This window comes from Medicago truncatula, chromosome 3 (genome assembly GCF_003473485.1).
Source record: "Medicago truncatula cultivar Jemalong A17 chromosome 3, MtrunA17r5.0-ANR, whole genome shotgun sequence".
NCBI classification, from domain to species: domain Eukaryota; kingdom Viridiplantae; phylum Streptophyta; class Magnoliopsida; order Fabales; family Fabaceae; genus Medicago; species Medicago truncatula.
This window is the reverse complement of record NC_053044.1, coordinates 43,797,300-43,823,466: the sequence shown is the minus strand read 5'-3', so window position 1 is coordinate 43,823,466 and position 26,167 is coordinate 43,797,300. Positions and strand designations below refer to the sequence as shown.

At 30.2% G+C, this 26,167-nt stretch overlaps 1 protein-coding gene and 1 long non-coding RNA gene across 3 annotated transcripts; one reads left to right on the top strand and one right to left on the bottom strand.

Moving 5' to 3' along the window:
* Window positions 1–3,334: 3,334 nt before the first annotated feature.
* LOC112419780 (uncharacterized) lies at window positions 3,335–3,954 on the bottom strand. The gene is made up of 3 exons (XR_003009829.2): window positions 3,863–3,954; window positions 3,657–3,762; window positions 3,335–3,539 (listed from the first exon to the last, which is right to left on the bottom strand). It is a non-coding gene; the product is annotated as an uncharacterized lncRNA (long non-coding RNA).
* Window positions 3,955–15,665: 11,711 nt separating this feature from the next.
* On the top strand, window positions 15,666–18,332 carry LOC25489709 (glutathione S-transferase TCHQD). 2 transcript variants are annotated; one of them, XM_013605864.3, is made up of 4 exons: window positions 15,666–15,818; window positions 16,600–16,741; window positions 16,835–16,908; window positions 17,309–18,332. In XM_013605864.3, exons 2-4 carry the CDS (start codon window positions 16,700–16,702, stop codon window positions 17,901–17,903), a joined length of 711 nt encoding a protein of 236 aa, XP_013461318.1. In that variant the 5' UTR covers window positions 15,666–15,818; window positions 16,600–16,699; the 3' UTR covers window positions 17,904–18,332. The 2 variants fall into 2 exon arrangements, with proteins under 2 accessions (XP_013461318.1, XP_013461317.1); XM_013605863.3 differs by having other exon boundaries at window positions 16,600–16,908.
* Window positions 18,333–26,167: the final 7,835 nt, after the last annotated feature.

Here is a 26,167-nt window from a genome sequence, read left to right as displayed (position 1 = left end):
ATGGACATCTTAACAACATTATAAGAAACTCTTATATAAAAATTAGAACTTTATAACATGATATGAAGTAAATATGAATTTTTTTTTAAAACTTCAAAATTTCAAGATAAAATAGATGAAAATTTGGACCAAAAAATCAAATTTTAAGTTAATTATTTGCGGGAGAACTTTTTATGATGCTTCTAAACAAGTATGTGAAAAATCATTTAGAAAATTAAAATTATAGGCATAATTCAACAAATTTTAATTTAATAGGGACTAAAAATACGTGTTGAAATTTTTTATAGAAACCCAAACATGTCTTTTTTTTTATGAGGACTAAAAACGAAATTGATTATATTTATAGGGACAAAAAACTTATTTAACCCCGTCCAAAAATAACTAAGTGGTTGTTTAAGGCTGTGTTTGGTAACACAAAAAAGCTAACTTATAGCTTGTTGGACTAGCTTATAAGCTTGTTTTGATAAAATGAGATGTGTTTGGTAAAAAGCTTTTCTCACTAGCTTATAGCGTTTTTTAAGAAGCTAATCCAAGTAGCTTTTTAGCTTATAGCTTGTAGCTTTTTATACTTTCTTCCCATTTTAACCTTTTCTTAATTTTATTTTATTTTATTATAATAAAAAAAAACTACCCACTATCTTCTTAAACTAACTACATTTACCATGTATGGCTTTTTAAATTTTCTTGTCCACTTTTTTGTTTTTTTTTTACTTTGCTCATAATTCATATAATATATAATTTTATATAAAATTTATAATAGTGAAGCAAGTTTAGTTAAATAAAATTCATAAAAATAAAAGAAAAATTGTTAAATAAAAAAATTCGATTGAATTCATAAATACATTTATTATTTTGGAAATGAAAATAATTTGAAATATATTTAAATATTTAAAAATAAACATGTTAAGTAATAAAAATTATATATATGATATTAAAAAAAATTAAACAAGCATGTCCTTTTATGTCATTTTATATTTATAGTCACTTCAACAGCTAATTTTACCAAACACTTTTAATTTTAATCAGCTAACTTTTCAGCTATAAGCTATCAGCTATAAGCTAGCTTTTCAACTATCAGCTATCAGCTAGCTTATAGCTTTTTTTTACCGAACACACCCTAAGATGATTTTGAGTTTTTGGTTTTTTGTTTGAAGAGTTAAATTTTAAAATAAAATATGTTCGGATAAAATGAAGTTGAAATGTTTGTTTTACTTAAATTGAAATTTGTGTTTATTTAAATCTCAAAACCATAAAATTATCTTTTATAATTCTGAGTTTTTATTACGACAACCACTGACTACTTCTTCTACTATTATTAATCATTACTTCGACCACCACTCATGCCGCCTTTGATCAATATTCTCATTACCTCTGACCACCACTCTGATGCTACCTCGACCGTTATGGCCACGTCGACCGATCAACCACCACTAACAACTACTTCAGCCCTTCAATTGTCTATTGGACTACCTGTGAATCCAACACCACTTTGATCATTGCATCTACCTAGCCACCTACCAGTACTATGACCATTGCTGACCAATCCACTCAAGTCATGACTAACCATTACCAACCACAACCCTATTCACCGCAAAACACTATTTCAATGACCCCCCACCACCACACTAATCACCACTTCAACCCCGCCTTTGATTGTTGTGTCACCTACTTGTCGACCAAAATGATAACACCGCCAACCACCACTCATATATTTGGGGTTGTTTATCCACCTACCAACACTATGACTATCGCCAAGCACCACTCGAGCCATCGTTGACCATCATTAACCAATACTTTGATCAATGTCGAACATCACTCTAACTATCTCTAACCACAATCGAACACTACTCTAACCACAAATACGACCACCACCTTTGTATGTTACAACCACATGTTCATAAATCAAATGTTTTGTTTAAGATTGTTGTGAATCCGGTTAAAACTCACACCAATGAAAACAAAGGTGTGTGGAGCAAGAGATAGTGGTAATCAATGGGCAAAATGGTTTCCAAGCAAACAACAGCAAAAAAACAGCCCTAGACTAGTGTAGAGCAAAACCACACAGAGATAACAAAGCAAAACAAGATAAGCAAGAGAGGAAGAACAAAACACCAAGAAGATTGTTGACCCAGTTCAGCCAATATGGCCTAATCTGGGGGAGAGAGCAGCTCTCCAATCCAATATGATGAAAGTGTTACAAAGGGTTACAAGAAACAATAGCCTTCAAGCTTACACAAGAACAAGCCCTAGATTCTACCCATATGTGTTTCCCCACTCTCATAATATGAACCCTAAAAGAGAAGACACTAGAGGAAGCTTTAGATCCTTCCAACTAATGAACTCCTCACTACCCAAGGTGATTACAATGTTTTTCCCAACCCAAGAGACACTCTCTACAAAGACACTCAACCCTTTGGTTCCCTCCTTTGTAATCCAAGTTTCTCTCTCTAAGCTTTTCCAAGCTCTCTTACAAATCTGCACAAGAACACAATATATACTAGTCTTCCTCTGAAGAAATCGTGTCACGATTTCCAGATCGTGGCACGATTTGCGTCCGTTCCCAGGTATGACCAGTCCTTATCAAGGATACTTAACGAGCAAGTTTCTGAATCGTGTCACGATTTCCCAAGATCGTGCCACGATTTGGCGTCCTGCAAACTAGCTCACGGCACCTCGAAATCGTGTCACGATGCCAAAATCGTGTCACGATTTCTCTGTTCTTCCAGACCACAAATTTGAAGCCAATATCAACAAAGATGCTAAACTAACCCACTAAAATTGACATCAAGGAGAATTGAATATGAGACTTTGATAGAAGCACCCTTCAAGGTCCCAAACCAATACCATCAGACCAACCTAAGTGGATTGTTCCTCAATCATATGTTGTGTTAGTGTTTTTGTCAAATTTTATCTTATTATTCTTAAGTTTTTATGAAAAATGAGGGAAAGGGAGGTGAATTAGATATTTAAAATGGAAGGGGAGGGGTGAATGAATGGCTGGAAGAGCGAGGGGAAGGATTTTATTTTTTTTTCCTTTCTAATTTTTCAATTAAACCACTCATAAATCTTAGAAAAGAAAAAAAAAACTTCTTAAAGCCCTAATTCATTTTTACTAGTTAATTTTAGGGTTTTTACTAGAAAGAGTTCAACTTGTCACTAAGACATTAGGCAGACAAATTTTCACTAATAAGTTATCCATATTTTCCTTCCTTTGCTTGTTATAGGTCTTCACCAAAATGTAACCCCTAAATTTGATAACTGAGATTTTATAATATATGAAATAAAAACAAGAGAGTAACTCAAGATTTTTTTTTTTTTTTAGAATTTCCTCTTTAAGTTAAAAGGGTTCATAATTAATCAAATAAAACTTTTTACAATTCAGAAATGAACTTCAACCCATAAATCATACTCTTGACATGATCCGACTATGACTTGACTGGCGAACAATTCGAATACTCCTTAGTCTTAAAATGTCCGTTGTTACTGCATTTATTTATCGATGTAGATGTTTATACACATGTGGTGGCAAGTCTGCAAAGCTGAAAGGTTTAATTAAAATAAATCAAAATGTTAAAGCTATCATAAAAGCGAAAACATTAGATGGGTAAATAAAGTTGTAGACATAGAAGTAAAATATAGGTTATTTCCAACTTAACTTGGAACGCTTCAAACATGTGCATCGATTATTACTACAAAGGTATATTAGAGATAGAGGACAAATGATTAAACATTCTTCATCATTCTTACAAAATGCAATTATTCCTGTAATGTATAACAAGAAGTAAGGAGGTATTAAAAATGAACGAAAAATTATTCATAAGGTAGAGTAGAACATTTGAAAAGGATTAGGAAAATGGCATACCGAAGTTTACAACCCTTGCAAGAAAAAATAGGGAAATAAGGATGAGCATACCATAAATTAACTTGAGAATTTTAATTATGTTTTTCTTCTTTTGATGTGAAAAAACATAACTTATGAAGATGCAAGAAATTATTTTGTAAAAAAAAAAAAAAAAAAATTTTTGTAAACTAGTGTTATTTTTGAAAGTCTTTTACATACATTCATGTGTTGTGCGTGTTCCTTTATGTCACTCGATAAATGATCTAACATAAATATTTTGTATCCAACTTTCATTTCTTGTATAACCTTTCATGATATGCACATAATAACATAAAAACAAAAATATAATAGTATTCAGCGATTATGGTGTAACGGTTCGGATTAGATCGATTTTTGGTAACAAAATGTCCGAACCAAACTTTAATTTCTTTAATAACCTTTTTTTTTTGAAGGATTGTATAACCTTTCTTGATATGCACATAATAACACAAAAACAATATATAACATTATTCGGCGATGACAAGGTTTTATACAAGATCGCTCAAGAAAAAAAAAAGTTTTATACAAGAATAATGAACGGCTAAAATATGGTTTTGGTCCCTGCAAATATGCCTCGTTTTGGTTTTAGTCCCCGCAAAAAAAAAATTGTTGTTTTTGGTCCCTGCAAATATGCCTCATTTTGGTTTTGGTCCCTCGCTCCAATTTTGTGATGATTTGCACACGTGGCACATGATGACTGAACCCATTTATTAGAGAAATAGTCCCTGCAGGGACTATTTTCAAAAATAAGATATTTTGCAGGGACCAAAAACAACAATTTTTTTTTACAGGAACTAAAACTAAAACGAGACATATTTGCAGGGACCAAAATCATATTTTAGCCATAATGAACTGATTAAATGACAAAATATTTATTCATAAACAGAAAGTATTACAGGACCAAAAGTAATGCATATTTAACATGAGAATGACATGATTTATTTTACATTCTCTATAGCATCTATTTTATGATTCGTATCGATTAACATTTACCATTGGGTCAATTACAACAACAAATAGTAAAGTAAAGAGGAGTACCAACATGCTAAATTTACTTCAACTAAATAGCTTTTACCACTTACACAATTGCAAATAAATAAATAAATCATCCTTTGATTAAAGTATATACCAAAGATGTGTCTTGCCTATCTCTTCGGTTCACTCAATAGGTACACATCTAACATAATATGATTTTCCCAATCTTTCCTAGTTTTTATTTCTTTTGTAGCCTTTAATGATAGATAAAGGACAAATGCATGAGGGAAAATTAAAAAAATTTGGTTTGGACTAGGTCAAGACTCAAGTGAAGATCGTCCATCAAACTAAACGAGCAATATCGTGTTTCAGAAATACATCAGATAAATCCCCATGATCAAATCATCGCCATCTAATATAATTACACGTTAGCTTCCAGACGAGTCCGGAATCCAAGCAATAGAATAAAAGTCATAAAACCAAATGCTCCCTCCACCTAAAAGTCCATTAGTGAGAAGTACAATCTCTAATAAAGTTTAACCATTAGATCTTGTATATAAGCCTTGCTTAGTTTAGTGTGAGTGATTTTCACGGCAAAACTATTTGGACAATTGAAGTATTGAAATGGTTATGTCACACCATTGATTGGTTGATAAATGTTATGTTGTGTCCACTGAAATGGACCATATTTCGAATTCAGAGTGTTAATCATACTTATGGAGCTTTAATGCACGTGATGGGCATTAGTGATTAAAGTGGGCTATTAATTTGTGATCACATCTACTCGTGTGGGTCTACCAACACTTATTACTCACACAAATATCAATCACATTCAGAATCAGAATTCAGAACATAAACTCTCGTTGATATCATCCATCCTTATTTGTGTTTGTGCGTGATCCACCAGTAGCCTTCAACTCAAAAATCATTTAATAAATAAATGTCCACCGCAACTAATACTATATGCCCGTGCTTTCCTTTCACGGACCAATTCTCATGTTCCATTTCACTTTTACTAGTAAATAAATAAGTACTCACCACTATATATTCACCACATTAACACTTAATAAAAATATCAACAACAACAAAAATGGAAAAGTTTTATATAGAAACGTGTTGAATATAATAAAAGTTTGTTTATATCAAAGAGTTAGATCACCTTTTATGTAGTTATATATATCAAAGAGTTTTGTACAAATCAATGACAACAAATTTTGCCTCCTTAATTTTGTAGGCATGGTTCTTTTATCCCCCATTCTCTTGTTCTATTCATACCTAATTTTGCATTTCCCTTTTATTAACAGGGAATGTTGTTTTCTATAACCAAAAAAATAGATTTTTATTGATCTTTAAAAATGAAAATATAATCATTGAAAATAAAATTTTAATTTTATAAGTACCATCACCATGAAATTTTGGTGTTTGTAAACGGCAAATGAATTATTTATGAATTGTTTAAGAAATTCATAATTATGGAAAATAAAAATTCATAATTAGTTCGTCCCTAGTCGGAAAAATCTAATTTTTTGTGTAGAGCAATATTTTAATGTCTTAAACATGCTAGAAAAAAAAAATCAACATCTAGATCACTTTTTTGAATTATGCGTATATTATAGGATAAAAAATGATGAGAATCTTAAATTACAAAGTTAGAAACGTGTTTTTTATTTTACAATGTCATTTTTCAAACATTGTGTATATTAAAAGGTCAATTAACTTTGAGGAAGAACAAACTTCAAAGTCCTAGGTTAACACCATCAAACCAATCCAAGTGGGTTTGATTCTTCAATAGTTAGTAGTTTTAGAATCTTTTTAATCAAGTTTTTAGTTTATTTTTAATAATTTAATGTTTAATTTAGAGTTATTTTAAATAAATTACAATTTTTGATTTATTGAATGAATTAGATGTTTATGCTTTTGGTTTATCTACTAACCATATATTTAATAGTTTTTCAATTGTGCAGGTTGATCATTTGAGTGAAACTCTACCACCGAAGTTGTGCAGTTTTTTCAGTTTATCCACCGTTGTTCAGTTTAGGGGAGGATATTATTAGGACTCTTGTATTAGACTAGTAATTAGTCCAAGTTAGGAGTTTACTTGTAATACAAGTTACTGTGAAATCTATCAATTACGGTGTAATAAGCTTATAAGAGCCATATGATAATTTTCACCCTACAGACATATAATAATATATGTTCACTAGATATTGTTTTAGGGATATATAATTATCCAGTTGTTTTAAAGAATTTAGGGTTCGTTCATGCGTTTGATGATATATGTTTTCACCTAAGGGATTAGTTTAATGTGTTTAGATAAAAGGGCCCTTGAGCTACAAGATTGGTCTTGCTCTATTTTGCTAAAGAGGGGTGATATTTGGACAACCAAAATCAAACAACTCTATTGACAACCTTTTTTCCTCTCTTCTTATTGGATAATAACAATAGAGAGAGAAAAAGAAAGAGACAGAATAAAAGTATAATATGAGTATGAGAGAGAAAATTGTCACAAAAATTGTTTAAAAATAGTTATTCAAATATCATTTCTCTTTGCTAAATGATCATGAGTGTAATCAATTATTATGGTTAGAACGTCTATTTTCAAGGAGTGAAAGGAGAGGATTCGAAGGATCCTAATTGTTTTTAATCATCATATGCTAGTATACCAATAGAATCTTTTATTATGTAAAAAATTACAATACCAAGTATTTTTTCGGATAGGATTACAACTTACCAAATTGTATCAAGGATTTCATTTATATATACCATACATGTAAATATTAATTAATCAAAATCGTAATATCATCAAAGCATTTGGTTTAAATACCTACTTATAAAGTCGCGTGTATAACCTTATTAGTTTTTTATCGCTATTTTAATTTTTAAAATCATATTAACTTGTGTCCTAAGGACGTAAGTCAAAGAGCTAAATATGAAATTGAGAAAAAAGTTTTTTATATTGAAAAAATAAATATTCGAAATTTCATGATATTAAATTCACGTTTTCCAATATTTTATTTCTGCATTTGATTATTTAACTTGTGCACTACAAGAAAGTTAGCATCGTATTAATAATGAACTCCAATTTATGTATATTTGATAAATATATATATATATATATATATATATATATATATATATATATATATAACACAGAAAAAGAGCCATTTAGTCTATAATCCAATTCCCTCAACAAAAAAAAAGTCTATAATCCAATTATGATGGTGGAGATCGTATACATTACCAAGACGAAATCGAAATCCATGGAGGTGAATTTGTGGGGTTAATACCCATGTGCTCTAACATGGAGAGGGGGGGCAAACAATCTCACTAAACTTGATATTTTTTACTTGGGAAGTTTGCACCCACCACTTGCTTTACCATAAATTTAGGTTTATGCAAAATACTAATTTTATTTCTCATGAGTTTGTTGTTTTTTATTTTCTAACATTTTTCTTGAAAACCATTCTTTTTCCAAAAAGAATTCAAGTAATTTATAATCTAGAAGATCATGCCCCATCTCTAAAAACAAACCATATGGCTATTTTACTTGCATATTTGACTCACATCAAAACATGGTCCCTTTCACATAGTCTTCAATGCTATAATATTAATGATGAGGGCCTAATTATTAGGATGCTATTGGTACTACTACCTAAATCGGCAATTACAAGCAACACGCGGAGAGGATTAGAGATTAATATAGCATTGCTTACCAAACAAATCAATCTATTCATTCAAACATGAACACAAAATGAAAGGGTCTATCTATCTTTCAATAAAATACTAATTAAAACTTTAATAAAACCACCTGAACAAAAAAATAACAATCCATTAATGAGTTTTTTCATGATAAATTGTTAGGAACAACTCGAGTTTAAATCTCCACTAAAACAATTATTTATTAAACTTTACCTACGGTTGATCGGTAGGTTAAGACAAAAGAATTAAAACATTAATAGGACACAATTAGTTTCTTTTATAGCTTAATTAATCAAGTCTTTCAAACATGGTTTATTTGGACATAGATCACTCTCAACAGTACCCAAATGCAAAGACAATTCTAGGTAACTTGTGGAACAAACAGTACTTGAATGTTGCTCAAGTATCATACCTAATTGAAGGGAAGATAAGCTTAGAATTTACTACTGTGAAGGCAGTTACATGCAATGATATATGTCTAGATGAGTAGTTCCTGGCAATGTAATGACTGTTATGATGGGGTTTGGAAAACCAAAACGACATGTCAACCAAAAAGGAAACGGGTGATAACAGGAATTGCAAACCAAAGTCCCATCGAAACCTCACACTCAATTTTATAAATTTGCAAATTCTCAATGACAGTGAAACTTAGCTTGTCAGTTGGTGTGTTTACTTTCCATGATAATGACACAATGTAATGTAAAGTTATCTTGAGACTAATTTCTTCAAATAGCTAAAATCTATTTAAGGAGTTGGACATCTCTTAAAATATATATATTTTTCTTAGATGTGATATATATTTATTCAAATTGATATAGTACATCGATACAATGCAAATTCGTTAAAAATAAAAAAGGATGCATCTGCGAACAAACTCACAACATCCATGTTAATAGCATAAAACGACAAAGTACAAAATTTTACACATATGATTGTAATCAAATCTCTAAAATATTCATGTCTGATATGCAATATGTAGATGACGCCAAAGTCCATTGATTTGATCTGTATGGATTGAAGCTGATCTGACAATCTAAACTGAACAAATACCTAAACGAATCTAAAAAACAAACAACGCCGTACAAAGACGACAAACAAACCAACGTCGCATTAAGATGACAAAATCACAAAATAAAAAACAAAATAGATGTGAAAATCACTTAGAAGAAAATGGGTTATATGGATGATTTGGGTCAAAAATTGACCATAAACCACCATTCTTTATGTAAAATATAGAAGAAGAAAATTAAAGTTTTGATAACGACTCCGGAAAGGGAAAGAGAAAAGAGAAAAAAAATATATGCAGCATTTTACAATTATATATGTAGCATGATGTTAGTGACTTTTTTATTATTATAGAATAATAAATAATCTTGTAACAAATTCAACTTGATCGCATGGACGGCGTATATTGCATGTTCATCATGATCCATCCAAAACTTTTGGTCAACATATATAATTATATCTGTAAAAAAAATACATATAATTATGGCTTATTAGATCCATTGATCTCTCAATTAATTTCCATTTAATAAAAAGTACATTTTGGTCCTCACTTTTTTCTCTGTTTGTCAAATAAATCTCTTCCGTCAAAACAATAGCCTTTCCGTTAGTAAGAGTCCACGTGGCAAATCCTAAGTGGCTACTATAAAAAGGCAAAATTAATTTCTCTTTTCTTCATCTTCTTCTTCCTCACTATAGTTCATCATCATACATTCAACAACATTATACAAAATCCAGAAAAAAAATTCAAAAACAACAACCTCTTCTTTCGAATTCTACAACACAACTTCTAAAACACCTTCAATTGCTACAAGAACAACAACATTTCAATTGCTAGAAGAACAACAACACAGTACCATCATAATCATCTTGCTTCCTCGTGTACACCGGTCACCAAAATAATTCATCCTTCAATTAATAAAAAAACAACAAATTAAGCCAAGAAATTAATAGGGTCTATGGTGGACTATCTATAATGTTGGTTCACCATAGACATTTTAGGTTAAACTTAACACCGAAGGATTTATTTGGCAAACGGAGAAAAAAATGAGGGACTTAAACGTACATTTTATTAATTTTAGGACCAAAATGAAAACTTGAAATTATTTAGGGAACCATTAGATCAAATAAGCCTATAATTATATATAGTTATTCAATCACTTGGTCCCTTAACTTAATTGATTGTTTCAATTTGGTCTCCTAACTATAATTTGTACCAATTTGATCCCTATGTTTTGTTCCGTTACTAGTTTTAGTGATTTCTGTTAATGTTTTTTTGAGAGAAACTAACAAAAATGACTAAAACTAATAACGGAGCAAAATACAGGGGATCAAATTGATACAAATTATAATTATGGGACCAAATTAAGATAATCAATTAAGTTAAGGGATTGGGTGATCGAATAAGCCTTATATATAAGGAGAGAAAGGTAAAGGCATCTACGGTATCCAAAACAATGATTATTATTAACAAAAAAAAATAATACAGAACAATGAAGAATATATACTCCTCCCACATACTACATCGATTATTGATCTATCTATTTTCTTTTTCTTACCGATTCTATTGACCATCTAGATATTATTCTATCAAGAAGTTTGTAATTGTAAACCCACACTTAAATTTTAAATAATTTAGTTACTTTTTTTAAACAATAGCTCAGTGCATGCTCACTTCAAATTATTCAATTTCCGTGTTTCGTAACAGAAGGTCGTAGAGGACCATTAAACAAGAACTTCAATTTTAGACACAGATTTTCTAATATGAGCTTCTTCTTCTTTTTTTTTCAAATTAAAATAATGTAAAGATGGAGGAACTTATGCAAAAAATAATGTATTCCAATTTGCATCATATGGTATCATTGAAGTGGGGTGGAAGAGAATCTTAAAATGCTACGCATGGAAACTTTCTCAACTTCAGCCAATCAACCTTCAAAAATAAAATGTTGCTTTCCTCCGCTTCGAGAGAATAACCCTACCGTTTAATAATAACTAATCTCAGTTGAAAATAATTTATTGGACAAGCTAAGTTTTTTCCTCTAAATCGAATTGTTTCACTATACAAGGGTCAGAGATTGAACCATAACCTACTTACTTGAAGTGTATGAATCCCTTATTACTATAACCAACCACATATCACTAAAAAAACAAATATTTGTTTCTGATACACAACAAAATAAACAGAAAAGATGAAAAGAAAATATAAAATTTGGTTCTTTCCTTTCTTTTCGAAAGTTTAAAATATAAACACAAGAAAAATGAAAAAAATAAAATAAAAAATTCTTCATTGTTTGTTTATAGTTCCCCACTTCTTATAATTAGTTGATGCCATTATAGTTGTAGGACCAAACAAAGCCGTTTGAGAGATCAAATTGAATGATATGAGAATTTATTTATTTTGAGTAGAATCAAGTTCAAAATTTGGCATCAACTATCAACGGCACCAATTTGAAGGCAAGTTCAAACCCTCACGCACAGCAAACTGCACAAGCCAGTTCCAAATGACATGCATTCAACGTGATTTATTCGAGCTTTTGTTTTCAACAACACAAGACGTGTAAGATAGGTTAGGTAGTGGTTAATTGAGAACATTCATTTTGGTTATAAGTTAAATGTGCATTTTAATGGGACATAAATTTGGATTCCACAAGTTTTCTCACCACTCATCCTATGGATTTAATGAAGGGAAATGCTAACCCGTGCCTCCGGGGCACTGATTAAGGATATGAAAAAAGAAATTATATAGTAGTTAATGCATTAAAATTGTGTAATTAATTGATAATAAAGTCAAAAACAGTTTTCTTTTATGGTAATAATTCTCTTTTATGGTATGCTTAACCAGTGCCCCGGGGGTACCGATTAGCAGGACCCTTTAATGAATATATAGCAGGGAAGGAGTTAGGAATTAAACTTAGGAGGAACCAACTTAAATGTGTAATTTAGTAAAGAAAAAAAAAATTAGTTCAAAAGAAGTAAAAAGATAAATCAAATGAAATAAACATATTGTCTAAAGCTAATGTGTTATTTTTAGAGATTAAACTTGTCAGTGATATGTTAGTTTGTAAAATATCTTTAAAAATATCTATTTGATATGATTTGATTAAATGCATGTGCTAAAAAACATTTACACCGTCGGTTTATGAAAATTAATCTCTTATTCTATATACATATAAAGACGGGTAGGTGTTAGAGAGAGTTTTAAGAATAAAATGTTCATAGCACTCCCTCTTTGGCGATTTTGAATTTTGTTGTATGACCTGTGGAAAAAATCTTACGGATCCATCATGTGCTTAAGCAAGAAAAATCCATAGAAAATTGCCTTTCACATTTCATACAATGCTAAGAAACACCATAAAATGAAAAATTTAACCCCAAATTTCATTGATAGTTAACTACCGTCGGTTAAAATCCATCGACAGTTAACTGCAACTTTTAATAATTTTGTGGTGTTTCCTAGCAACTTTTGATCTGGAAACAGCAATTTTCAAATCCATGTTGCTATTGGGCTTATGCTACTTTCGTTTGGTCTTTATCATCCGGTTTCTTTGCAAAATTTTATTCTATTTCTCTAAGCGCACCCCCCCCCCCCCCACCTCCCCCAATAACTTCCAAGTTCCATGCACCTCAAACCATCAGTTTATTTATTTTTTGTTACACCCACCATCAGTTTATTTCATTTGTATTAATATTTTTAAATGTTTCTGAATTATATTTATAGGTTTAAAAATGGGTCGGGATAGTAATAATAAAGTTAAACTTTTATTTTCCTAGATCATTCATTTATAATAGAGTTTAATAAACATTTTTTTGTTACCATGTTATCCATATGAATTTTCATTGTTGTTTAGTGGCATCTAATCTTCGTTGAAGAATTTATTGCAAATACATCTATGTTCTTGACATGACTAAAAAGTCAAGGATATAAGCTGCAAGAATAAACACACAATTACAAGTTTTTCACATGTTACTAGCAAATTTTAAACAAACAAAGAAATATTAAAAATCTATATTTCCTCAAATTGATACAAATCTTCATTCCTTTAGAAGCATTGATTTGATTTTCTACCTCTTAAAAAAAATTATCCTCAAATTTGGTGGGGAGGCAACCTACATGAAGAAAACAAAGCAAGTCAAGATGGTACTAATAAAATAAAATAAACTCCTCCAGGGTCAAATGAAGATTGAGATAAAACACCAAGTGTATTTGCAAGCATTTATGTATTTGCAAATAATTTGCAAGCATCCTTTTGTGCAACTTCACGACTTAGAAAGTCATGAGTTGTCTCCATCTTTTGCACACCTTTAAGAACTTTTAAAAGTGGATCAACATAATTAGAGAGAAAGTTTTTTTTTTTTAAGGAAATAATTAGAGAGAGAGAGTTAGCATTAGTTTTGAAAAACTATGAATGAACGACCTTATCAACATTGATCCATTTTCCTTAACCTCGTTGTTATTTTCAAATTTTCCTTTTACCTCATTCTTTTATTTTTCTTTAAAGGTACTCTCAAACGCGCATTGAAACATTTGCCTTCGTTTTCTCTTTTTATCTAAAGACTTTCTTACATTTTCGATTTTTTAAAAATAATCATTTGCTTAATCCATTCACTTAGAAATTTTCAAAACTACTAATATTAGTTTCGTTAAAAAACAAGTTAATAATTTATTTATTTTTGAAGGAAGAAGACAAGGAAATAATGTTGCCCACCTATTAGCTAGGGCATCATTTTTTTTTTAAAGAAGATAGGGCATGTTTTTTTATATTAGTTTTCAAATTCATAATTTTATGTCATATTTTATTATTAATGAAATGAGTTTATTTTACTTTACTTCTTTAAAATAAAATAAAAAATCCAACCCCAATATTCACGTGTCAGTGCTTGTCTTTCCGCTCTTTTTATTGTGTTAATGTTTGAAAATTATGAACTTTTGATTGCTATAACGTTTGAAAATTATAAATGATATTTTTTTTTATGAAATTTTGATTTTGATTAAAACTAAAAATATAAAAACTAACCATGATTATCTATTTTAATGACACCAACAATATAAAAAAAAATATAATCTAAATTCTTTTTTTAATGACACCAACAACAATCTTTATTATAGAAAAAATTGTTTAAGGATATAACTTGGATAATGAAAAAGTAAGTATAAATATACTCATCTAGTTTGTTACACTTTTTAAATGATAAAGCAAAAAAACAAACATATGTATTTTTATCGTGTTTGTTATATTTTTTTTAATATTTAAATTTATTCTTATCTATTTATTACATGTGTTATTTGTATTGAAAATTGAGGACATTTGAAAAGAAAAAATTAATATAAAAGAGCTGAAAGTAATTGTTTTTAGATGAACTCATGCCGGCATGCCACATCAATTAATTGTACCACTTTAGCATATATTTAGAAGAAAATTGTAAGCTACTACCAAAATATAAAATGCTGAAAAGTGCCCTGAAAAATAGGGAACCAACTTGGACTTTGAGAGGAATATATTCTTTAGTTAAGTAGTTTATGGCTACAAATTAATTATAGTATTTAGAACTTATGCATTTTAAATATGTAAAAATGAAATCTATGTGAGCTTAGTTTAGTTGGTAAGAACAACGTATGATATATATAAGGTTCGAGGTTTGAACCTCAGATACCACAAAAAAAATAAAAATATGAAGCATTTAAGGTTTAAACATCGATCCTATATAATATTGTTCTTACAATTATCAACTAAGTTGTGTTTACGGGACAATTCCAACCCCTTCATGCCATATCTATCAACTAAATAAATTCATGGAGATAGATATTATAATTAATTTTTTTTCAAGAGATATGTTATTTGAACATTCATTTATACGATAATTTTTTAGACAATCAAAATTTAAAAAAAAAATGAGATATTAGAACAAAAGAGAAAATAAGTAAGAAAATAATGTAAGAGAAAAAGCTGTTAAAAAATAATTATTTAAGTATAAGTAGGAACTAGAATTAATTTATTTTTTTAAAAGAGGAAGGAACTAGAACTGTTATTGAGAGTCAAAGGTGTATTTAAAAGAAGAAGAAGAAAAAAAAAAGAAAAAAATTGCACGACGGTGACAGTTATAATGGTTCGTACACGTACATGTTATATTGCGTAGGTAATTTCCTATTGTCTGTCTCTATATCGCACTTTGTTTCATCGTTTTCTGCCAAACTCAAAAGAAACTTCTTTTTCTCACTCTCTCCACTTTCAATCCCTAAAACCTTTCTTCTTTTTTCTTCTGGGTATGTCTCTCTCTCTCTCTCTCTCTCTCTCTGCTTTTTATCATTTCATACCTATCTTATCTTGTGCTTTCACTTGTGTTTTATCGGTTTTGATTTCTCCAACTTTTTTTATATATTATATAGTTTTCAATCTCTGAATTAATTGTTTTTTGTTTTGCTTGTGAATCCTCTAGATACTTTAACAAACCCTTTATCAGATAATATTATCTTCTTGATGATTTTATTATTATTAACCGTCTTGTTTTTGTAAATTGAAATTACTTTTTCAATTGGATTGATTCAATTTATCAAAGATGTTGAATATTGGATAAGTAGTTGTTTATTGTTCAACGTTCTCAGAAGCTTCTTTAGTGTTCACTTTTCATTACTCTTTATATTAGGTCGTATGTATGTTGAAATTTTAGTTAGTAATGCCCTTTCCATGTTAGTATGTCAAATCAAGATTGCATGTCAAATTTCTGTTATTGGAATTCATAGTACTATTACATATTTGATATTTCAATATGTGGTTTTCACTTTTTCTGTACCATTCATTTATACATCAATTTTTAATTATGATGTCAGTTCTTACTTATAGTTATAAGCTTCTGTCACATTTTGGATCATGTTACAACATTCCTTCCAAATTTCTATTTACTTAGAGTGACTAGTGAAATATGGTTATATCTTTTTCTTGAATCTTTCTTACATTTTCTCGTATTGATTCTCTTGCGCTTTCCTTTATGACCGAAAAGGCGAAAACAGTTTTTTGACAACTTGGATATCGTTCATTGTTTTGCAGATTCCAATGTTCTGAGTGATTTTTGGTGTTGGTTCAGTTATAAAAAATTTAACTCTTAGAACAAATACCTATCAGCAACTTCCTAGGTTGTGATAATAAAATGCAGTTATATCATCATCCGTTTGATTTGGACAGCCAGAAGGTGAGACTTGCATTGGAAGAAAAAGGCATTGATTATACATCTTTCCATACCAATCCTGTAACTGGCAAGAATTTGGATTCCTTATTCTTTCAGATGAATCCGAGTGGAAGCCTCCCTGTTTTCCAAAACGGCTCTCACATCATTTACAAGACTATTGATATAATTCAGTAAGTATGCTCCCTTCAAACCTTCTTCATTATTTTGTCATCACTGACTTGTATAGATATTTATAATTTGATAAACTTCATTTTGAAGATTTATTCATCATTGTAGATTAACCATAGAGTATTTTTTTTTTTTTTTTTTTTTAAAATAAAAAAATCAGAATTTGATTGCTATCAAAGCCGCTTTCTGCATATTCGACTTTACTTTCTAAACGGATTCCCATGACCTTGAAGCAGCCTATTTTGTATATGCTACATTGTATATAAAGTGGTTTCTATTAATTCTCGATAAAAGCTTAATCGCTGAGCGTTCTGCCCACTAAGAATGAAATGTTGAAGTTGAATATATGTTTTAAGTACTTCTGTCACACACAGATGTCTTACAGTGCTATGGATTTTTCAGGTACATAGAAAGAATTGCTGTAGTCTCCGCAGGGTCTGAGGATATCAGTAGCAATAGGAGTGAAGTGATTGAATGGATGAAGAGGATACAAGAGTGGGATCCTAAATATTTTTCCCTCTCCCATATACCAGAGAAACACCGAGTTTACGTTTCCAAGTTCTTAAGGCGTGTGGTGATTGCTCGTATGTCGGAATCCCCTGAATTAGCAGGTGCATACCATAGAAAGTTAAGAGAAGCCTATCAAACTGAAGAAAAGTTGAAAGACCCTCATGTTTTGAGAAGGAGTGAGGAGCATTTGGTTAGATTGCTTGATGATGCGGAAAGACAACTGAGTGAAACACCTTATTTGGCAGGTGAAGAGTTTAGCATGGCTGATGTGATGCTCATTCCGATTTTAGCTCGTTTAAAACTTTTGGATTTAGAGAATGAGTACGTAACTGTGAGGCCAAACATTGCCGAGTATTGGATTTTGGTTCAGCAGAGGCCTAGTTATAGAAAGGTGATTGCTAAACATTTTGATGGCTGGAGAAAGCACAAAACATTGTTCAAAACTTGGTGCTTTGTTCATATTAGAAGTTTGCTTAAGCGGTACTAGTGAGGTACGTACGTACACACATGGTTGCCAAGAAATGGTTGAATAAGTAAATACATGAAAGAAATTTTTGTGTTGTAGATAAAAATTTATGAGAAACCATGCCCTATCTTTTTATTTTTGTTGAAATAGAAGGGGGATTCTTTTTTATTTCTCCCTTACTGCTTGGTGATGTTAGTTATTAGTACTGAGATTGCACTTATTCTAGAATGAGATAGGAGGAAAATCAAGGTGTGCATGTAAGTGGTTTGTCTCCAAAATTTCATTGTACCAAGTACTGAAACAGTCCAGGGTGCCATCTTCCTTCGTTGTCAAAAGAAAAGAAGAGGCAAATTTGTGTGTATTCATTCAATTAGCAAACACTATGCAATGTGTATATTATTGATATTGAAACAATGCTTTCTTGTAAGGATTGTTGCTTGTTATGTGTGACACTAGTTTTGGTTATGTGTAAAACTATTAAAAGCTAAAAATCAATTAGATCAAGAACGTAACCATGGCTACTTTATTTCACCCGTAAGTTATTTGTCCCTCCGCCCCCCGTTGCATATCATGTTTGATAAAGACAATTTCATGACATGTTTTTTGATACAAGAAATTCATTTTAAATCATTGCAATCAAAATTATCTTCAATTAATTTGGAGTCTTTCTAAAATTTCACATGACTATGTAGCATGAATATATTTTTCTTTTAAGGAACTTGTTGTTTATAGCATTTCATTAATAATAATATTGTTAATACAAGGGAACATTAAAATGGATAGTGGGACTAGATGATATTGCAGCCTCTCCTGCAAGAGCTTGAACTATCTTATTTGCTTGTCGGTGAATAAACTCAACCCAAAAGTTTGTAAACTGATTGGTCAGATATAGTTACATAGGGGAATATTTGACACTAGTTAAATATAAGAAATACATTGTTGCAACCTCCTCCTCCTCTCAAATCCAAAGTTCTCTACAATATAGTTTGAGAGTGGTGCGCTAGCCTTCACGGTTGCACCATACATAAACCCCATGTGGATTGGGTTTGGGCTCTCTAAACTTCAGTTGTGTGGATTAATTGGGTCAGGTTTTTACCTCTTAGTCTTTTGAGAATTGCTCTTCTTCCATCTGCTTTTGCTCGTTTTCGTTAAGAAATACATCTGCGTGGGTTAACTCACGCTGAAAATACATCTACATGAGTTAACTCACGCTCGGCTATTTTGACGAAAGTAGATTAAAGAATGAGATTAATGAAGTTGATTGAGTTATGGTTTTGATATTATTATCGGATATTATTGAAAGACCTCAAAAACATGGTGTTAAGAAAATGTGATTCAACATTTTAAACATGTGTTTGATGTTGATAATGATTTTAGAAATTAATTCTAATCAAAACTCATTTCTAATGTACATTAACTTTTATCTACACGGCAATTCATTAAACCCAATGTAACACTCTAAACCCTTAAAACGATAAACCACGCAATAATACAATCATATAAAGGATTTAGATGCTACTTCTTCTATAAGTCCAAACATGCAAAAATAATTTTTCAAAACATTAGAGCGAAATAATATCATAATATCTCATCAAAAAATAATAAAAATCTTCAAAGTAGTCATGCCACATATCTCATAATACATCACCAAAATAAATCTCCAATCTCAACATATTGAGTGAATAAATCTCATAAAGTCATAAAATGTAAATAACAACAGACAAACATCATAATCAGAGCCCGACACACTAAGACTCCAAAAGCAAAAGACGGGGTAGCCCCAAAGCTAGCCTCAAGCATACTCATTGCAAAGCGAAGCAACTAATTATGCACGTCGTCGACCCATACATGCGAATAAGGTAGACGGTCAATCAAACAACCACTGGAGGTTAGATAACATTCCATAATTAAGGTATAACCAAGTAAATAGCATTCAAGGATTTCAAGATACACATAAACATAAACAGTCATATCATTCCTTCAAGCTGTCAACAAGTGGAATAATTAAAATAATCAAATCATCATGTCATTTACAATAATCAAGTGTCCAAGCATCTTCATTCATTAAAGTTCAAGTACACAACTTCACAAGTTACGCCAAATTCACCAACATATAGTTTCACCAAGGCACATATTTCACATAACCCATGTGTATGTAATTCCCTAGACACGACTCTACATGCATGTGGTATCAATGGATGTCGGAGGTAATTTTACCGATTTACCCTCTAATTCATTTGATGTTTTCAAAGGTTTAGAAAGGATAACAACAGTTAAATACATCAAAAGAATCATTTAGGAAGTCCGGATCGACCCCCAAGCACTCAGAAACGGAAAAATCACGGGTGATGTCATTGGACCATAAGGGTGTGCCCAAATTTTGGGTTTCCCTCTCGGGAACCCATCAATTTTTCACTCAAAAACCCCATTTTCGATCTCCTTTGTCGCAAATTCGTTCCTCAAACTTGATTATTAGTTATCATACATCCAAAGGCAATCAAAACAACAACAAACATGAAATCACAACCTCAATTCACATCAAAATCATCATCTAGTTCATTTTTCACCAAAAGTTTGTATTTTCTCATTTTCATTTAAACTTCACAAACAACCACACCAATTCAAACCCCATCAACATATAAACATAAATAAACATTCAAGAAGTGAATTTAAACATGTTCCAACATAAATCACTCATCAATTCATGGTTTACACTTAAATAAGCAAAAATCATCAAAACAACTTATTTACAAGATTTGATGGGAATTCATGGGGTGGTGAGGGATTAAACATTATATGATTAAAATAATAGGGGGGGTGTTTTCTACCACAAAAATTCTACTTCGTCCATAAGGTCAACCATGACCTCCTTTTCAATACATCCTTTAAACTTTTTACCGATTTTTCGAAAGCCTGCAGTTTTTGTGTTTAATCAAACTAAAATGGTTCCACTCAACTACAATTCTTTTTAAAAAGTTCCTATGGAAGTTGAACACCGCTTTGACCTTGAAAGGATTGGAAATTATGGGTATTATATGGAGGAAGAACTAAGAAATGCAGGTTGGTATTATGGGTATTATATATTATATTTAACAATCAACATAATAAATTCGGATCAGTATATCATCACATCAGGATTTTACATGTTTATACTCATGAAAACATAATCTTTTCAACTGTTTTGTATATGCATGTTCGTGTTGATTTATTGTTCATTGCTTAAGCCAATGATTGTGAAAATATTAGATTACCCTAGTACATTTATTGTATAAATAAAAACCCTAATGTAGATTCATTCCTGCTCCATGAAGTTGCGCCCACGGGAGAGCAAGTTGAAGTTGCAACCCAGATGAAAGCAAATCATGGTCTTCTTTATTACTTTATCAAGAAGATATTCATACAATGTGACCAAGATGAATGCCGAGTCTCAAACCTACACAACTTTTGTATTTACAACACTCTAAAGAACAAAAAGGTAAATTTGTCACTGCTGTTTTTGGACACAGTTATGTGTAATTTGAGTAACATAAATATGATCTATTATCCAATAATGTTGAGTAAGATAATGATAGACCAAGGTGTGATAATTTTTTTTTTTACAAATTGTATACGGTTGAACAATGTAAGTTTGATCATAAACTTAGTACAAAATTGTTTGGAGCGGAGCAATCGATGGTACTGAATTTCTTTATTTTTTCAAAAAATTAAGCAGTTGAACTTGAGAGTTCTTCGTATATAGATTATGAAGATAGTGCAGGAAATGAAGAATTGAATTCATTCTAGTGTGTCAATGTCCCTTTATTGTTTATGTTTAATATATTTAATTTTAATTTCCGAAGGTTTGGATATTTTTTTTAGGATATAATGTTAAAGAGATAGATCTACTAAAAAAGCTTGTTAAAATTTCAAAAACTTGGATTCAAACCTCTTTCCTTTTCTCTCTTTAATGTGTTTGGTATTTGTGTTTTGACTCATAATTGTTTGATTGTTGTTGCTTTGATGCAGTGAAATACGTAATGTCTTTAACAATATCTATATTTTTTTTTACAACTAATTTATTCAGATTTATATTATTGTTTCTTTTGTAAGGGTGATCAATGATCGTTGTTACTTCTACAGGAAACAGATCTGTCTATAAGTACAATATTCACTCAGTTTCAGAACCTTTTATTAAAAGATGATTTTGTTATACTAATTGACAAAGACGCCTCGCTAAATTATGGAATTTATCAGGTATGTTAATGCGACAATGACTGTGCTTCATAGAACACTAACATATTCAAATAAAACAACGACAAATACATAATATGACTGCTTCAAAAAGACAAAATACAAAATACGACAATATTGACTCTTAGAACACTAATACATAAAACATGAAAGGAGGTTAGAAGATAACATTGACGTATTTCTTACTACAATCTCCATTTTGCACATGTTAATCTCTGTCAACTTTTACCACATAAATCCGTTTGCACTTGTATTTTCCTGGATGTATTTTCATGTGGTTTTGAAATGTTTTACTAGTGATTGTATATCCACAAACATGACAGTTATAGTTGGTGTCATTTCTAATGCAGTCACGACTTCCTGAAGCCATATTTACGAAGAAATTACCCATACTTTCATCAGTTGAAATTATTAAATGAAGAAGAAAAATTAAGTTCAATGAAGGTGTGTTGAAATTATGAGAATGAGAAGAATATTAAAACGTAGAACGAAAATATGCAGGAAAATGAAGTTGCATGATATATATATATATATATATATATATATATATATATATATATATATATATATATACATACTCTCACATAGAAGCAGGTAGGTTTGTGGAACAATAATTGAATAAACTGATATTGGTATTGGATAATAATGAGTTTTTACCTTTTCAATAGTTATCCACTTTTGACTTTGTAGTGAAGAGATATCAGCAAAAAATTTTAACAAAGTTTAGTTTAGCTAAATAAGTTTTTTTTTCTTTGATCAATAAGTTTTTCTTTGGACCAATAAGTTTTTTTTTACATGGCAAAAGTTTCCATGGATTTTTCTTTGTATTTTTCTTTGATCAAGCTTATTTAAAAAAGTTTTGAAACTTCTTTCTACATGGCAAGATAGTATGATAATTAAAAAAAAATGTTGTTAATGTGCTGAATTATTGTGGTAATATAAAAAAAAAAAAAAATGTAACCTACAAATATTTGTTATAAACATACGTAAACATATGCATGTAAAATTCTTTGCTCGTGATTAATAAGTTCCATCAAAATGCGAATTGTTCAAGAGACTACTAGATAATTTTTTTAGTGAGACCTTCATTAAATTCAAATCGTAAAAATTTAAATTACCAATGACCCTTCCCCTCATAATAAAAGAGTGAACACAAAAAATGGAAAAAATAAATAATATATGGATATACAAAAGAAATTCTCAGTATCGAAGACTCGAACAAAATTGCATTAATTAAATATTTCTTCAAAAGAAATTGTATATTGTTAATGTGAGTTTCGCACGAATGAATAGTACGGGGGAATTTAGAGGGTGGTATGGAATAAAGCGTATTGGTTGGTTGAAATAATAAAATGTATGTTTTCTACCACAAAATAATCATGAATTGCAAGTTTTACATGTTAAATGTTTAAAATATAAAATTCAAATTACATGTTCATTTGTGGATTTCTAGTGGCATAATAGATCAAATAGATTAAAGAAAGAGAATTATAAAGATGATAGAATTATGGGTTCGAGATTATTGATGTATTTAAGATTTTAAAGATTCAAACACATAATACCAAAAAATGTGATTCAACATTTTAAACATATATTTGATAATGAGTTTAATTTTAGAAACAAATTTTCATCCAAACTCAATTCTAAAAGAAAGTTAACATCTACTTACGTAAGAATTGTTTCTACCCCACAACTATCATTGTTTAATATTTTATTGAAACATGAATGTTACCTTTAATTATATTATACGTTATACATACACACATGTTAAATTTTTTTAATCGTAGTGAATGAGATTGACCAAAACCGAATCGTTTACAAGAATATTTGACTTTTGGATTGAATAATTTTTAGTTACACTATACTTATCTTTCGGCTACTGAATTTGATTTGTATGGCCACTTTCCCTGAGACTCACAAGTATCAATATATGACAGTTGCAAAAGAAATTTCCAATATAAAAAAACTCAGATAAAATTGCATAAATAAACTAATATATTATTACTTTGAGTATTGCAACTCCAGTAATGAAAATGAAGCACCTGCAAGATTTTGGAGGAAATTCAAGAGGTGGGGAATAAAACACATTGGATCATTGAAGTAATAATGGTTGTGTTTATACCACAAAATAAACATGAATGATATGTTTTCTATGTTTAACATGTTGTTTGGAATATTAATTCAAGTTGCATGTTCAGCTAGAGATTCACGGTAACATATGAATTGTTATCAGATGTAGGAAAGTAGATTAAGGAAGTAGATTGATACATAAAACAAAGTTATGGGTTTTAAATTATTAAAGTATTTGAGATTATTGAAGAACATCAAACACATTGTGTGATGCTGAGTTTGATTTAAGAAGTCAATGCTCACCGAAACTCATTTCAATTGGCAGTTAGATTCAACCTACATGAGAATCGACTCTTCTAAACAACCATCGTTGCATTTTATTTTATTATAAAATAATTACTAGCTTTAAATATTTGTTATATACATTTCCATGTTAAATTGTATAATTGTGAATGAATTCTAACCAAATACAATCATGTAAGGAACAAAAAACACATGCAATATAAAGAAAGCACTTAACTTGTAGATTCTTGAAAGTAAATACAAGATTTAATTGGGAATCCAAGGTATGACAATGGATAAAATAGATTGAGTGGTTGAAGTAATAAGGGGTGAATTTGATACCACAAAATAATTGTGGATCATATGTTTTTCATGTTTAGCATATTAATGGGTTCACTTTGTTGCCTATAATAATGGATCCATGAGTTAAAATTCTATAAATAAGATTAGTAAAATTATTAAAAACTTGAAGTTGAAAATAGAAGAACAATTCTGATGAAAAAAAGGACATTCAATTATATGTTGATTTGCTAATGATGTTTTTGCATCAATGTTTAAAAATCTGGCAAAGGAGTAATCTTAACATTCAAATCTACGTGACATATTGGTTGAAGCTATAAGTGAAGCCTAAATTTTGATTAAAAGAGTTGGATGAAAGTTAAATTTTGCATAAGTGAAAAACAAAGTTAAATTTTGAATAATGTGAAGTTGGAATAATTTTATTTTATTTTGATTTACAATTATTGAAATATGTGAACAACATTTCGACTATTGACAATTGTTAGTTGTGGGAAAGAGATAGATTGTATGCATAAAAATAGAAATTTGTTGAAAAGAGGAAGAGTGTATAACTTATTTGTTATGGGAGAAAGATAAAGCGTCAAATTTATTAGAAATAGATAGAGTGTGTGGAAAAAAAAAAAAATACTTTCCGTTTTTTCTATTGTGTTCAATTGTATGTTTATTTTATCATATTTGTTTATAATTTTTTTTTTGTAAGATAACAAATATTTTTTCTATTGCAAGGGAATCGTTAAGGGCATGATTGAAAGATAAAAAGCCTGGCAAAAATCATGCATCACCTTTAAATTATGTTTTTTTATAAATTGATACAATATGGAAAAAAAAAAAATATATATCCGTAACATACAAATCCCAAGTAAATAGGTTTTTTTCTTAAATCCTAAACTTGAACTTGTTACTAAACCTATCGAGCCGAGCTAGACCTTAAATAGACTATGCCATAGGTTTATGTCAGACGGCCTGACCTATTTCTATCCCTAGTTCCAAGACACCAAAATTGTCATAGCTTACCCAGCCCATGAGTAGACCGCAAAAACTTTCTAAAAGTCTTAATAAAAAATGTCCAACAGATGCTAATTAAAAAAATCAGAAAGGAGAAATATTCAATGGAGAAAATAGTATATAAGGGAACAGAGCTCAAAAAATGTTCTCGCCTCTGTGGATTGTAAGTTACATACTCTCCAACTAGACCAACCTTCATTGACATATAAAATTGGGCAGATCAAATTCTGCCAAACAAGAGTTGAGAAGGCAAAACCCAAAAAGATGTCAACAATCCAACTGACATCATAAATTTGAAACATCTCCCAATTACATTCACAGGTATACAACTTTGAAGCTTTTGGACTGACTATGCATACATACATTTACAAATAGATAGATGATATAATTGAGACATT

Excerpts from the sequence above, each read along its gene's own strand:
- LOC25489709 (XM_013605863.3), top strand. The coding sequence starts at position 16,700 with ATGCAGTTATATCATCATCCGTTTGATTTGGACAGCCAGAAGGTGAGA. Across the intron at positions 16,909-17,308 it reads AAGACTATTGATATAATTCA|GTACATAGAAAGAATTGCTG; the intron begins GTAAGTATGCTC and ends TGGATTTTTCAG.